The 16,955-nt window shown below is 45.5% G+C and overlaps 1 protein-coding gene across 1 annotated transcript in view; it reads left to right on the top strand.

Annotated features, from left to right (window-relative positions):
- Positions 1 to 16,955, top strand: part of DOCK2 (dedicator of cytokinesis 2) — a 556,464-nt gene that overhangs the window by 458,791 nt on the left and 80,718 nt on the right. The window contains exons 34-35 of the mRNA XM_015429463.1: positions 5,039 to 5,124; positions 15,702 to 15,858. Of these exons, the coding sequence (XP_015284949.1) occupies positions 5,039 to 5,124; positions 15,702 to 15,858 (243 nt within the window). The remainder of the gene's footprint in view (positions 1 to 5,038; positions 5,125 to 15,701; positions 15,859 to 16,955) is intronic.

Genomic DNA, 16,955 nt, shown 5'->3' with positions numbered 1-16,955 from the left:
CCACCCCCACCCACTCCAGGGCCGACATCCGGCCGCAGGGTCCGTTTCCCCCCACTCAACCCCACTCACTCCAGGGCCGGCGACTGGAGGTGCAAGCCTCCGGCTGCCGGGTCCGTTTCCACCCCCCCCACTCCAGGACCGGAGACAGGAGGCAGAAGCCTCCGGTCGCCCACTCCCTTCCCCTCCCCCACCACCCACTCCCAACAGGCACTGAGGGGAATGTAGGGTTGCCAGCTCTAAGGAGGGAAATACCTGGAGGTTTGGGGGGTGGATTCTGTAGAGGGCAGCATTGGGCGGGGGGGGGCGGAAGGACTCAGCAGGTATAATGTCATAGGGTCTACCCTCCTAAAGCAGTCATTTTCTCTAGGGGAACTGATCTCTGTCATCTGGAGATCAATTGTAGCAGTGGGAGATCTCCAGGTCCCACCTGGAGATTGGCAACCCTAGGGGAAAGTCAGCTGCACAGCAGGGGGTTGAAGAGAATGGTTTGATGGCTGCTGGGCCAAGATTGGCAACAATAGTTCCCCAGGAGCCCCATCGTAAATGCACCAAACAATTCCTCAAGATTTTCCAAAACACTACTCTGTTTTGGGCTCCTGGGGAACTTTGAAGTAGCACCAAAGCTTTAAGATCTCTCCAGCTGTCACCTGGAGACTGGCAACAGCTTGTCTGGAGTGTGGGCAGCATGGCATTGTATCTGTCTGAGGTCCCCCTCTTCCTCCTCCTCCTCAGATCCCACCCTCAGCAGGCTTCATCCCTAAAATATCCTGGAAGTTTCCAACCTGGAGTTGGCAACCCTATGTCCTGGAGTTCGAACCTGGAGTTGGCAACCATCAGCCAACGTTTATCTGCCTGTCTGTCTTTACAAACCCCCCCCCCACACACACACACAGCCTCTGCCTAGGGAGCAGCTGACATCATTCTCCTCTCCCAACTGAAAATTCCAACTGCCTTGCGGGGGGGGGTGAGTTTGAGGTGTGGAATGGAGTGTAGTCCAATCAGCTTCCATATGTAAATGACCTTGGAACGCTGGCCGGGACTGCACAAAGCAGCCAATGAACCCAGCCAGTGTCTTCCGAGTGGCAGTTTTTTCGGCCTAACACTAAAGGGGCCAATTTTAGAATTCTGGCACCCAAAACTCTTTTATAATAAGGGAGAGATGCACTAACTTCTCAGTAGTTCCTTAAGAGGAAGACTCATCTGCAGAGAACAATTAGAATAGTTTCACTCTGTTGCTTTGATTTCTGTACCTCTGAGCCACTGTAGCAATCAATGCTCTTAAATGTTTAAAAAGTTAGGGGGGGTTAGATTGAAAACAGGTGATCTATATTCATCTTAAATGCTATGTTTCTTTCATAACATTTCCCTTTCTTTTTGGCACCATATCCTCTCAGACCTTAATCACAGATAAATGATTGGTATGCAGAAGTAACTTCAAATCATTTAATTTCACTTTCTTTTGAGCACTTTTCATTGATTGTAGATATTTTATTCATAAGTTAAAGTACTCTTTAAATGTTAAGAACACCAAAGCAATTCACATAAACACTTAACTACATTGATTTCATGTGCTCATGTGAGGTTTATATAGTGGTTTATATTGTAGGACTGATTCCCATAATGCAAAGTCTTTGTGCCCACCACAAGTATCTGTATTGGAATCTGAGGGATCTGTATGGGGACTGGTGCTTTTCAAACTGTTGATAAATGACCTGGAGTTAGGAGTAAGTAGTGAGGTGGCCAAGTTTACAGATGACTCCAACTTATTTAGGGTGATTAAGACAAAAAGAGATTGTGAGGAGCTCCAAAATTATCTTTTCAAACAGGGGGAATGGGCATTAAAATGGCCAATGAGATTCAATATGGGCAAATGTAAAGTGAGGCATATTGGGGCAAATAATCCCAGCTTCACATATACGCTGATGGGATCATGCTGGCAGCAACAGACCAAGAAAGGGACCTTGGGATGGTAGTGGATAGCTTGATGAAAATGTCAACCCAGTGTCTGGCAGCTGTGAAAAGGCAGATTCTATGCTTGCCCTAATTAGAACAGGATAAAACTGACTCAGTCATAAAGCCTGTATACAAATGTATGGTGAGAATACACTTGGAATATTGTGTACAGTTCTGGTCACCACAACTGAAAAAGAATATTATAAAGCTTGAAAAAGTGTAGAAAAGAGCAACCAAAATGATCAGGGTTCTAGAGCAGCTACCCTATGAGGATTGATTAAAATGCTTAAGGCTGTTTAGCCTAGAAAAAAGGCAAGTAACAGGAGACATGATAGAGATGTATAAAATTATTCATGGTGCAGAGAGAATGGAAAGGGAAAAACTTTCCTCTCCCTTAATACCAGAGCCCAGGGTCACTGAAGCTGAAGGGTGGGCAGTTCAGGACAGACAAATGGAAGTATTTCTTCACACAGTATATAGTTAAGTTGTGGGACTTACTGCTGCAGGATGTGGTGATGGACACCAACCTGGATGGTTTTAAAAGGGGAGTGTACAAATTCATGGAGGACTGGGCTAGCTATGGCTACTCATTATGATGGCTATCTACTCCCTCCAGTACCAGAGATAGTAGGGCTCTTTAATAGGGTTGCCAGGTCCGGCCTCATCCCCAGCAGAGGACTTTGGGGGGATGTCCCAATACTATGTTGGGGATGTCCCCATCCCCAATAACAATCACCTGTACCCACCCTTCTCCCTCCCCTCCTGGGAGATTTAAAGGGCCTGCTGATCAGCTGGAGGGCCCTTTAAATCTTGCAGGAGAGGAGGGAGAGGGGCAGCCACTGGCTGCATGCCTGAACTCCATGCGGCAATGCCACCTGGAGTTCAGGTGTGTGAAACCCCTGCTGGCTAGAAGTATTTAAAGGGACCCTTTAAATGCTTCTAGCCAGTGGGGGTTTCACGCCCCTGAACTCCAGGTGGCAATGCCATTTGGAATTCAGGCTTGCAAGGCCTGGTCCCCGCTGGCCAGAAGCATTTATAGTGACCCTTTAAATGCTTCTAGCCAGTGGGGGTTTCACGCCCCTGAACTCCAGGTGGCAATGCCATTTGGAATTCAGGCTTGCAAGGCCTGGTCCCCGCTGGCCAGAAGCATTTATAGTGACCCTTTAAATGCTTCTAGCCAGCAGGGGTTTTGCACACCTGAACTCCAAGTGGCACACGAGACTCAGTGCCCACTGGCCAGAAGTATTTAAAGGGACCCTTTAAATACTTTTAGCCAGTGGGGGTTTCGCATGCCTGAACTCCAAGCTGGAATTCAGGTGTGTAAGGCCTGGTCCCCGCTGGCCAGAAGCATTTAAAGGGACCCTTTAAATGCTTCTGGGTAGCGGGGCTGTGAGTGCCTGAATACCAAGCAGTGATTCACGGCTTGGAGTTCAGGTGTGCAGCCTGTGGCTGCCCCTTTCCCTCCCCTCTGCAAGATTTAAAGGTCCCCCCAGCTGATTGGCAGGCCACAAGCTCTCCCCCAATCACCTGGAGATCCCTTTAAATCTCTCAGGAGAAGAGCAAGACAGGTGTCTGCAGGTGGTCAGGCTTGAGGTTGGATCTTGGGGGCAGGGCTTCCCCAACTGACCAGTGGTGGTCTGAAACCCCAAAAATTGGGGGAACCCCCACCTGGACTGGGGGTCTCACAACTCTATTCTTTAAATAAGTTGTTGGGGAGTAGAGACAGAATGATACTGTTGCAGTCTTTCTTTTTGTGGGCTTGTCATGATCTGGGCTGTGCCACCAGAGGCCTACTAGGCCCAAGGAGCCTGGCTAGCAGTAGGTGAGGCTGGGCCTACAACTCCCAGAAGCCCCTGAGAGGTTTTGGAGCCAAAATGGACCAATAGGAAAAGAGGAGGGCTGGGAATAAAAGTTCTGGAGCAGCAGGAAGAGCTGTTCTTTCTTCCAGAGGGCAGAGCTGGAAGGAAGGCTGCTGCAGGGGAGAGACCCTCATCCTGAGGACAGGGTGAGTAGTGTAAGGCCACTTGAGATAGTGAGCTAGGGACAGTGTATATTTAGACGTGTTAGGGCATTTGATTTCTTTTCACTCACTTACTGTTATTATTCTGCACCTTGTTGTTTGACCTCCTATAAAATAAACTTTTCCTTGTTTTACTCTGCCTGGTCCTCATGCTTGTTATTCAGCCTAAAGGGAGGTCTGAAGGTCTTGGGAGGGTACTCTGGGCCTTCTCAAGGGAGCCTAAATCCAGAGTGGTGGCAGCGTCAGGTGACACCCCACCTGAGTCATGACAGAGCTTCCCAGAGGTAGCTGGTTGGCCCCTGTGTGAACAGAAGGCTGGACTAGATGGACCTTTGGTCTGATCCAGCATGGCTCTTCTTATATTGTCATAATGTTGTTACATGTATTTGTGGTGCTTGAGTTACAGGATTTGTGCAACATAAACTGAAACCAACAGCTGTTCTTTCAAAGAACTGAAGAACTTTTGCATTTGTATTTTCATTGTAATACAAGCATTTCCAAATTATTTCACTTCAATGTGCAGATGATCTGATAGTAAAGTTTAGAACTTTTTTTGTACAATTCCAAGTAGTATTAAGACTATCAAGCCCTTGATCAAGTAGCATGTAATTCAGAATACACTGACCTCTTGTTGATACAGCTCTTTGTGTCAGACTCCTTTGTATATACCTATGAAAGTGAGAAACTTAAAATGACTGCTTTTCTTTGTCCCAAACTTTAGAATATTTCCATGCCATCCCCAAATGTACTCTGTAGAGTCGTTTGCTAAATGTCTACTTCCCCTGATTTTAACAGTTTAATGGGAATAATACTAATTAATTATTCGCACAAGATCCAGTACTCTTTGAACCCATATGACGTACTATTTCACTGCAAAAAAGATATTGCATATTATTACTTTAACTCATCAGTGAGTAACCACTTACCTTTACTACCATTACATCTTTTATAACCAGAAAAGTACTTTTTGAATTCTTTTGCCACTCCATCAAAAACATTAGAACTCATAAGAAAGTCTTGCTACACGTACATTGCTTACTTGTTTTGCTTCTTCTCTCTCAACAGTTTGAGAATGAAATTATTTTAAAACTGGACCATGAAGTGGAAGGAGGCCGTGGAGATGAGCAGTACCTGCAGTTGTTTGAGTCAATGTAAGCACAGTTGTAGAAATATCCTCCTTTAATGCATTTCTTTCTAACATTGCTATATTCTGAACTTGACTTTTTAAAAAGCATACACAGGTGTGTTGTTTTATTACAGGTTATCCTAAGTTAATACATGCTCATATGAGTCACCAGGAGCTGTAGTTTGGGGAACACAGTAGGCTGAAGAGAGACAAAATAAGTGGGGAGGATTCCCCCCCCCCAAGTGCAGCTCTGCTCAGAGTGCGTAGGATCTCCCCACTAAGTATATCCTCCTCTTACATGGAGATTCTAGTGGTCTACCACTTAGATTGCTATACAGTATTGTCCACCCCTCATGCAGGATTGCAGTCTTTTGAGGTGTCCTCAGAAACAAATCATTATCACTCAATGATTATTTCCCTTGGAAAGCTAAATATTTATTTATTTTAATTTACTTTTTAGACTTAAACCCTGCCCCTCCCCTGGGTCACAAGGCTCAGGATAGCTCAGTGTATCCATTAAAACAATATATAAATAAAGATAAAGCATAATTACAAAAATATTATATTTCAAGCATCAGAATAAAACTTAATCATTTGGTACCAAACATCCCAGACTGGTAAAAAAAACCAAATCCACTGGTGGGACTGCTAATAGGTAGGAGAAAACTGACCTCAACTATCCTCAGCAAAAAGCCTGGAAGAACAACTTTATCTTACAGGCCCTATGGAAGTTAGAGAGATCTCACAGGGACTGGATGTCATCTGGCAGACAGTTCACCAGGCAGGGGCCACTATACAAACAGCTCTTGCACTTCTTGTGGACATTTGAGCCAGCTGTGGGCCAGGCACCACCATCAGACTATGTGAAGCATTTTTGTGGGGACATAAGGAGAGGCGGACCCTTAGGTATAAAGGTCCCAGAGTGTTTAGGGCTTTAAAGGTGAGAACCAGCACCTTGATTTAGACACCATTAGGCAACTAGTGCACCTGCTTAAGTATAGGCTGAATATGGGATGACTACAATGTATTTGATGAACAACCTAGCAGCTGCATTCTGGATAGCTGAAGTTGGTGAAGCAGCCTCAAGGACAGCCTTGCATAGAATGAGTTGCAATAGTCCAACCTAGAGGTGACCGTGGCATGTGTCACCATGGCCAGATCTGACTGAGAAAAGGTAGGGGGACAGCTGATGAGCCCAGCAGGGAAAGGAAAATGCTGACCTCGCCACTGGAGGCCCGTTTCTCTAGGGCTAGAGAAGCATCCAGCCAAATCCCCAAGCAATGTCTGGGACAATGAGTTCTTCCTATCCTTCTCCTCAAGATATTTTTAGATTGTGTATATTTAGTATTGGGAGCTGCGGTGGCTCAAGTGGTTAAGACGCTGAACTGCAGGCTGTGGAAGGTCAGTAGTTCGGCAGTTCGAGACCCGGGTGCCGCAAAACGGGGGGAGCTCCTGTCTCTAGTTCCAGCTCCTGCCAACCTAGCAGTTCGAAAGCAAGAAATTGCAAGTAGATAAATAGGGACCACTTCGGTGGGAAGGTAACAGCGTTCCGTGCGCCTTGGTGTTTAGTCATGCCGGCCACATGACCACGGAAACGTCTTCAGACAGCGCTGGCTCTTCGGCTTAGAAACGGAGATGAGCACCGCAACCCTAGAGTCGGATTCGACTGGCTTTCGAGCAAGGGAAACTTTACCTTTACCTTTATATTTAGTATTATTTTGTAGTATCGCCAGTTATGGTTAATACTTTATTTGAATTTCATGTTTATTGTGTCAAACTCGCTTTACATTTTATTGCTTGCTTGCCATAGAAGTCAGGAGGGGGATCAAGAGAGTGTGAATTCAAAATACTTTCACTTTCATATGCTTTGAAGTAGATTGTTGCTTATTGTGCCTGGGAACATCTATAGGCCTTGAGTCTCGGCTTACACTTCATGGCTTTTGTCTCTGTGTTGGGCGGACGTCACCAAGGTGGGAACGCAGAGCCATTGGTTTGGGTGGGTAGAATACCTGGGGGTGATTGGCTCGTAACCTTTTAGGGTCCCTGCTTGAACCGTGTATATCTATTACTTTCACACCTCCATTTTCAGTTCTAACACAGCCAACGTACAGGCTGGATCCTCTCAATGTCTCAATAAACTTTACATTCTTCTGAATGAGTTTTGTTGGGAACTGATTTCTCTAAGAGTCTGACATATTGCCTCCATTATTGCTGGTGTCACTATTAATTTGTGACCAAACCATGATCTGTTTAATGGTTTATTCTCATGTTGGCCTTAGTTAGATTTCCCATTTGGAAGATATTTGCATGGGGGCATTTTAGGGTTGCCAAGTCTGGCAAATTTACCAGCGGGGAGGCTCCGACAAGGTCAGGAGCAGGCTCCGTATGTGTGCGCGCATGAGCCGCCACGTCACCAGAAGTGACGTGCGACGTTGCTGACGTTGGGGGCGTGGCTGAGCTCGTCGGGGGGAAAACCATATGGTTTTCCCTCCGACGAGCTCAGCCACGTCCCCAACGTCAGCAACGTGGCTGCGTCACCTCCAGTGACGCAGCTTTGGGGGGCGGAGTTCCCCCCGGGGCCTGATTCCGCCGCAGCGGAAATCGGGCCTCCAAAGCGGGGGTTTCCCTGCCCCCATTTGGCAACCCTAGGGCATTTCCTGACAAACAGTTCCTTATGCTTTGAAGTTTTAATATCATGTGTAGGACCACATTAGTTCTTCCTGACACATTGCTGCTTAATTTCTGTGTAGTGTATTACCTGTCCTGCCCCGTCCTTGTGGAAAGAGCCAGAGATGTCTAAATAGATAAGATGTATGTCTAAACAAATAGGTTAAATATATATTTCAATTACATATCTCTCTCTCTCTCTCTCTCTCTCTCTCTCTCTCTCTCTCTCTCTCTCTCTCTGCAAAAAACCCAACAACACAACTTACTATCATCATCATGCAAAACTTTCAGTTTACGTGCCCCTTGAATTCTGAGATACTTCAGGAGGAAAAAAAGGGGTCATGTCCCCAATTATTCACTCTGGCTATTTCCAAACCGGCGGGAAGAAATATAGATCTATAACATGGTGAATGTCATTAGACTTTGCCAACTCATGTAACAATTCAATTGAGCAGCACTGGAAAATGTCAGGGTGAAATACTGTGGCATTTTCCCGGAATCTCTACCATGTTGAAAGTGCAGATCATCATCATTTTACAAACTAATATATTTCTGCAAATGTATTTAACCTCTTGACCAAAATTTCTGCTTCTTCAAAGGACTTCCATCTGGGGTGTTTGTTTTCTCTAATCCCATTACTAAATCTGCATTGAGGTGCTTTTACTTGTATTGGATATTTTCCTCTGAAAAGCATGCTTCTATCATAAAGTTAGTATGTAGTTTTTGATAAATATGCAGTGTGCATGCAAATTATTGTTCAGGAAAAAAGAATTAGCACCTTCATCATCATTATCCTAGTATCCCTGTGTGACCTCTATCCACAGATCTTTTACTGTGTAGCCTATTCTCTTATGGCTGTTATATTGCTTCAAAGTGCTACAAAGTACACTTCAAACTTCACATTCTGAATAAAGAATGAATATTGATCATTTAAGCAATAAGCAACAGAGATACATTGGTTATTTTGATATGAAGTCTTGGTTTCCCTGGAGTAAACTTTGCAAACATGGGACAAATTAGCAAACTAAGAAAATCTGAGAGGCAAAGATAATAGGTATAGCTTGAAGGAACACAGAAAAAGTGTTTCTTCACAGAAATTGTGCAAGTGAGATCAACAGCACCCTTAGGTAATAGGAATATGGTTATAATCTTAGAGAAGACATTGTGCTTGGAATCCCTAAGTGGGTGACGAGATAAGAGGATGAAGTTTCTGCTGCATTTCCCCTGAAATCTTATTAAAGCGCCATCTAGGATCAGTATACATCCATAATATTATCTGAGGGATGGATCAAACCCATCCTTGGTTAGTCCAATCCAATTCCTGAAGCAGCTGCTGACGTATTAAAGTGCTGGAAGGTAGGGACCAGGGAGACCCTGGGTCAATGTGGGAGAAGGCTTGAAGCTGGGGAGGACACACAGTTAGCTTTTGGGTAATGTTTGTGTTAGGTATAGGTGGTGGGGTAGGCTAAAAGAATATTTGTCTGTGGCTTTTGAGAGCTCTTAGCAGCCCCCTTCTATGCACTACTTTTGAACGTTAAAGTATATCAGCTTTTGGGTGCAAAATTAATTTTAAAAGACAGATAATTGGCACCTCCCCGTATCAGCTTTCATGTGTCATTGTAATGCTTCTGTGGGTGATTGCCACACTGGCATCATCGTGCTCCTATGCCACACATCCACAAGCCAGGTAACAATTCAACTAATCTGTATGGTACTATTTGACAGCCTGAACAAACTAGCAGGGCCAGCACCAAAAGAAGGAAGGCACAGCCATCATCACACAAAATAGTCCCCTACTAATAGGCACCAGTTGAACAAGGTACTGTCTTACTGTTAAATAGTGGATTTAACATGGCAGAGGTGAAGGCAGAGTGATTTCAACAAGCAGCAGTTTATTGCATCTCAACAGGAATGCTTTACATGGGGCAACTGCCCTAACTATATACACCTAAGCCATTCCCAGCCCCCATGCGATTGGTGAGTTCAAATGGCCTCCAGGCTCCAGATTGGCTGGCTGCCCTCAGGGGCCAAACTGCAGGCAGGCTCCAGGATCCTGCCTGCCTTTGTTCTGGGCTTCAAGCTCCAACTAGGTGGCCTGCCAGACAAGTCTAGGCATGCTTCCTTATGCCGTCTACTGCACCAGCAGCAGTTAAGCCTGAGTGGAAGATTACACATGTCCAGACAACACTTACTTCCAAATTCATGGCTGCCCTATTGTTTAATATAGCAGAGTTTTGCCCAATGATAGAATTGTGATACTGAGTGCGGTAAATAAATCTCTCAAGAAGTATATGCAAAAAAGGGTAAACTTACATTTATCCAAATAGATCCAGATCAGAATGCAGTCAAAAGAAGAGAAAGAAGCCTAGTCTAGAGTTCTTTCCCGATCACAGATGGCCAGTGTCCAGCTTCATGTGTACGGGAGTATAAGAGCATTGTATCTACAGGAGAGCCCTGCAGAGACATGTGTCTCCATGGAAGGCCGTGTGTGAGACAACAAAGCGAGAGAGAGGAGGAGTAAAAGGGCAGCTCCCATGTTAAGACAAAGGGAGGCATCCCATTCAAGAAGATAATGCCTGCACGTACTTAGAATCATGTAGCGCCCCCCCACTGTCCAGACATGCTGAGTCACTTGCTCCAACATACCCTTACTGTATAAGCTGATTTGAGGAACAACTCTAGATTTGAAATGAGATTGCTTCACAGTTGTGGCATTCTTCCTTTCCTGTCCATCCATGACTGTACATGTATTTGTATGATGAAGCAATAAGTACTGCTGGGTCAGTGTGACTGAGAGGGAGAAACCTCTTGATATAAATTTAAATATGGTCAGTGGCTCAGGTGTCATGACAATAACATTAGCCGGAGAGCGAGTGGCTACACCAGTCTGGACTTTTTTCCTCAAAGAAAAGAATGCATGCAGGGGAAACAAATTAGTCGATGTTACCAAAATGGGTATTTGGGCTCTCAGGTTTTACTCTGTTTCACTCTGATTCTTGGTGCAGACATAAAGGTAGGGCTGCCAAGCCTCCAGTTGAGGCAGGGGATTCCCCACCCCACACGACATCACCTGTTTGATGACATCACTTCGTTTCAATGATTCTTCCTCAGAAAGCTGAAAATGGGTCAATTGGTTACTATACTATAAAAATTACAAACATGCATTCATATTTAAGGGTAACAATTACCTGTATTAGGCGCTTAACATATAGAAGCCTCCAAGAATTAGGTACAGGCTAAACCACCTGAAAGAGAAAATTTCTTACATAATGATCTAGTTTGCAATGAATATAGTAAAACAAAAAGCATTAATAATAATAGTAGACTCCAATAAGGAGTCCTGTTTACTTGGTGACTTCTGTTTTGGGTGACTCTCTCTGCCCTAAGTTTATTTATTATATTTTTATCCCGCCCTCCCCGTGAACGGGCTCAAGGCGGCTAACAAACAAGGGCACCATGTGCCAAGTATAAAACATTAAAATGCATAAAAACAACCATTTTATCAAAATTAAAGTGCTCAGTGATGTTAATATTAATTATTTAGTCAAATAAGTCAAGTCAAGTTGGTGATGAATAGATGTTACTCAAGCCTGAATTGGCAGTACTGCTCCATCAGAATACTGTAACTCAATCTTATAGTGGGCCGTCAATCTTAAATGGGCCATCCCAATGCCCCGTGTTCCCATGAGGCAGTTGGTGGTGGTGGCGGCGGCTCCTAATTAAAAGCCTGGCGGAAGAGCTCCGCTTGCAGGGCCCTGATCCCCTCTGGGAGCTCGTTCCACCAGGTAGGAGCTGCCACTGAAAAGGCTCTGGCCCTGGTTGCCACAAGCAGGGACTCTCTGGGGTCGATGTTGAGCCCCCGACCGTAGTGCTCTCTGGGGTATCAATGGGGAAAGGAAGTCCCTCAGGTATGTCGGACCCTGGCCATATAGGGCTTTAAAGGTAAGTACCAGCACTTTGAAGCAAACTCAGAAAGCTATAGGCAGCCAGTGCAGCGCTTTCAGCACAGGTCAGATGTGCTCCCATCTAGGGAGACCCATCAGAAGCCTGGCCGCAGCATTCTGCACTATCTGCAGCTTCCGAATTTGCAACAAAGGCAGCCCCCTGTAGAGAGTGTTATAGTAGTCTAATCTTGAGGTGACCGTCGCATGGATCACTGTAGCCAGGTTGTCGCGGTCGAGACAGGGGACCAACTGCTGAATCAGCCGAAGATGGTAAAAGGCCAACATGGCAGTGGCTGCCACCTGGGCCTCCATAGTTAAGGAGGGATTCAGAAGCACACCCAAACTCCTAACCTCCGACGCAAGCACCGGTGGCACCCCAGTGAAGGTTGGGAGAGGGATCCCCATCCCCCGACCACTCCGACTCAATCACAGGACCTCCGGCTTCGCTGGATTTAGCTTCAGCCAGCTCAGTCTAAGCCAACCAGCCACGGCTTGCAACGCCCGGTTCAGAACTTCTGGGCTGGAGTCCAACCGGCCGCCCAACATCAATTAGAGCTGGGTGTCATCTGCATATTGATGACACCCTAGCTCATGCCTCTGAGCTATCTGGGCAAGGGGGCGCATGTAGATGTTAAACAACATCGAGGAAAGCACAGCCCCCTGAGGCACGCCGCATTCAAGTGGGTGTCTCCGGGACTGCTGTTCCCCTAGCCGCCACCCTTTGTCCCCGAACCTGGAGGAAAGAGGCGAGCCATTGGAGAGCAATTCCCTGTATCCCCACATCGGTGAGGCGGTGGGTCAGCAGCTGATGGTTGATCATGTCAAATGCAGCCAACAGATATAACAACAGCAATACTGCCACACCGCCTCGATCCAGATGCCTCTAGAGGTCGTCAGTAAGGGCGACCGGTGTTGTCTCCATCCCATGCCCCAGGCGGAAGCCGGACTGAAAGGTGGAAGCATCTTCCAGGAAGCTCTGTAATTGTATCACCACCGCCCTCTCAATTAATTTGCCCAAATAGGGCAAATTGGAAACCAGCCGATAGTTGGCCAATTCAGCCGGATTCAATTATGGTTTCTTAAGGAGAGGGCGGACCATCACTTCCTTGAGTACCCCACGGAACTGCCCCTCAGAGAGGGGCTTGTTGACAGTCTCCCTTAGGGCACCTCGAAACCCCTCGTGACCTGCTTTAATGAGCCAGGAAGGGCACAGATCAAGGCTGCATGTGGTTGGGTGCACAGATACAAGCAATCTGTCCACTTCCTCCAGACTGAGCGGGCTAAAACACTCCAAACCCAGCATTGAAGACATGCAAGGGGCCTCAAGTTCACTCACTGTTTCAACTGTGGCGGGGAGGTCACGGCGAAGCACCAATACTTTATCCGCGAAATAGCACAGCCAATATCCAATTCACTAACGTTTTGCCTGCCCTGTGGCAGCGCTGTTAAAGACTGAATAGTTCTAAATAATTGGGCTGGGCGTGAGCTCGCGGACGCGATCATGGCCGCATATAATTCTCTCTTAGCGGCCTTGGTCGCCATCTCATAGGATCTCATAAACGTCCTATAAGATGCTCTTGTTGCCTCATCATGAGCACGGCACCACCTTCTCTCTAGCCGTCTCAGCTCTCGCTTCATCCTCCGCACCTCCTGGGTATACCAGGGCACCAGCCTAGAGTGAGTGCGGAGGGGGCGCCGGGGAGCAATCTCGTCGATGGCTGTGGAGAGCCAGTTATACCAGTCCTCCACAAGTTCATCCAACGAGCCGCCAAGGGGCCTCAGATCCCACAGAGCCATTTGAAGCCACTCTGGGTCCATTTGGCTCCACGGGCGAGCTAAAATCTGCTCACCGCCTAAACAGGGTTAGGGTGGAACATTCAGACAGGCCTTCAGGGCAAAGTGGTCCGACCATGGCACCGCTAATGCAGTAATCTGGTCCACTGTTACTCCCACAGCGAAGATCGGATCGAGCGTGTGCCCAGCCTGGTGTGTGGGGGTCGCAACACACTGGGAGAGTCCTAGTGCCACCATGGACGATACTATGTCCCCTGCCTGACTGGACGCCGCGTCATCAGCATGTAGATTGAAATCACCCAGGACCAAAAGTCTGGGGTGCTCCAACGTCCAGCCTGATACGGCCTCCATCAGGGACGGCAGGCTACTGGCTGGTGTGTTAGGCGGTCGGTACACCAGCCTGATTGCCAAACTCTCCTCAGCCTGCAGCACCAGGCTGACACACTCAATGCCCATGCTGTCCACCGGCGGGAGCGCCCTGAAGGAGTAAGCCTCCCGGATGAAAATAACCACTCCTCCCCCCTCCCCCTAGTCCGTGATTGGTGTAGGACCAAGAACCCAGGTGGGGCAAGTTGGGAGAGCGCTACGGTCTCGCACCCAGGTCTCGGTCACACATGCCAGGTCTACTTTTTGTTCTAAAAGATAGTCCCAGAGGACTATGGTCTTGTTGTTGATGGACCTGGCATTGCACAACACCAATGACGGAAGGGGGTTACCAATCCTGGCCCCACCGCCGACCACCTTCATCTTTTTCTTTCATATGTTATCCAAATAACTATAAGTGCCATTGAGAATGGAGGCATTATCAATGGTTAGGGCATAAACAGATGGATAGTAGGACTCCAGTTTAGCAGAACATTTTTGCAAAGGACAAATGGAAGCCTGTCCACAATAGTTATTTGTGTACTTTTATTAACTCTCCTGAATACAGTGGAAGGCATAGAGGATGACCTCAGGACACAAGGCTCATTTTTGCTGCTGACCCTAAATAGGATGGGTCTTAGGTACAGCCTGGATGGGAGCTGCTTGGGCATCTCTTTGAAGGAAGATTAGGGCAGAAGTTAAATAAAAAATAAATTCTAAGTTCCACTATAGAACCATCTATAACATTCCTCATTGAAAAGTAGGTTGAAGCCCTCATTATCCTATGGAGCTAAAATTACATCAACTTTAAAATATAATGTAATAATAATGCCTAATGAAAACAGAATATATTGCATTTTTCTAAAGAAGTTTAATAAATTACAAAATATCTTTGCATATGTAAAGAATACCCATACATTACAAGACAGCTTTGCATATAAATTGAAAGTTGCTAATGAAACCCAGGGAAATCAAGAATCATACATAATGTAACAAAGCAACAATTCAAGACCGACAGGGTAATTGCATTTAGGATTGTGGAATATAACTGAACATTTGCTAACTTCTTGTCATTATTTTCCCGTGCAGTATCTCTTATGATTTCCATAATTTATCAGACTTAAATGAAATTGGTTAGTTACTGCTGTAATCACTTAAATGCTAAATTGGAATCTGGAAAGGCAGGATGATTTTATAGGAGCAAAAAGAAAGTTCTTTGGAGGAACTCTGACTTTCAGAGTACATGGATCTCCTCTCTCACATTAACAAAATTAGAGCATTAAAATACATTCAGCACTGTAACATCATAACCTTGGTAAGTCAGGATATGTGGACTAGTTTAAAAAACATGGTTTCCCTATACAGAAAAGACTAATGTCTCCTCTCGCTGCCATGAATGCTATTAATAAAGCAGGATAATATGACAGGAACACAGAGCTGGCTTAAACATGCAGCAGCTGCACCCTCACCTCCAGGTCCCAGTGTGGTGGTGATCCATGGTGGTGATGGGACTTGTATCCTCTCAGCCAAAGACTGGTGAACCAGAAACATGAATCTTTCTTTGCTCACCTTAGTCAATGCTTTGAGAAACATAGCATCATGGTGTGTGTTTAAGTGTGTATAAAACAGTAATATTATAGGCAAAAGAGATAAAAGTCATCAGTTTTCCATGGAAGGTCCCAGATTCTAAGATCACAAAGATAATTTCGCACATATAATATCAAGGTGCCTTACCCTTCCACACTCTTCCCCCCTCATTCAGCCTGCAAGAGGAATATCTGTTAGTGTATCTTCTACACTTTGCTGATTCTCATAGAGATTTATTTCTTTTCAGACTTTTGGAATGTGCCTGGCAGTATCCACAGATTGCCAAACCAGTTGAAGCTTTTGTAAACTTAGTGAAAGGCCTTTTGGAAAAGCTATTGGACTACCGTGCTGTGATGAATGATGAGAGCAAGGACAATCGAATGAGTTGCACTGTTAATTTATTGGTATGTATTTGTATGAAAAATTGTTTTAGAGTGAAGAATTCCATACATGTGTGGGGAGCAATTTTTTGGATGTTGGAGGCAATCTAACCTGTTTTCGTTCATTATGAAGATTTGTTTGGAAGATGGCTGCAACTGACTATGATTACATAGAGTAGGAAGATGATTTCATAGAGTGACGTCATATAGTCGGAAGGCAGGGTACATCACAGATCTTGAAGAGTCAAAGATGCTACCAGTCCAATTCAAGGTCCACCCACAAGCCTCCTCCTTGTCGGACTCAACCAACTCATTTTCTCTGTTGCCCAAGTGTGTGTTATCATTTGTTTTTGCGTGGCAATAATAGCATTGATCATATATGAAAACCTGTCAATATCAGGAAGAGCATGCACATTATATTCATGTTTTAGTATCATACTTTTTTGAAGTGGAAACTTTTTGTTAACATTTCTAGTCATTGGCTTAGATGGAAGCATTTTGATCCACAGAACGGTCACTTTCTCACCTCACATTTCTGCTGTAGCTCCAAATGCCCCTTGAAATGCTGTTCCTGGGCCAAAGGGGACCCCGAGGAATAGCTTGGAGAGAGTTGGAGGTCCACACCTCCCCCATTTCTCATGCAAATTTTTTTAATAGGATCCAACCCATTTTCAACTCAAAAGGTTCACCTAAACCTCACTGATACAAAAACCATCTCATTTAAAATTACTAGGGCTGCTTTTATGCAGCAAGATGTGTCTCTGGCCTGTAATTGTGTATGTAAAGTACCATCAAGTTGTAGCTGACTTATGGTGACATCAGCAAGGGGCTTTCAAGGCAAGTGAGAAACAGATGTGATGTGCCATTACCTTCCTCTGTAGAGTCTTGTTTGGTAGTCTTCCTTCCAAGTGCCAACCCTGCTTATCTTCTGAGATCAGACACAATTGAGCTATGCCATGCCACGGTTCCTCCCAACCTGTAATTAGGTGTGTGTTTTTTAAGGCCCTTTTGGTTTTGCTTTATTTTTCATGAATTGTCTTGGTGAACCTTTTTATTTTACCCATTTTTGTTCCTAGTAGGCTCACTTCAGTTTATGACATTTTAATGCCAGTCATACATAA

This window comes from Gekko japonicus, unplaced genomic scaffold (assembly GCF_001447785.1).
Source record: "Gekko japonicus isolate JY-2015 unplaced genomic scaffold, Gekko_japonicus_V1.1 scaffold212, whole genome shotgun sequence".
In the NCBI taxonomy this organism is placed as follows: Eukaryota; Metazoa; Chordata; class Lepidosauria; order Squamata; family Gekkonidae; genus Gekko; species Gekko japonicus.
The sequence above is the reverse complement of the archived record's forward strand: the minus strand, read 5'-3'. Positions and strand labels throughout refer to the sequence as shown.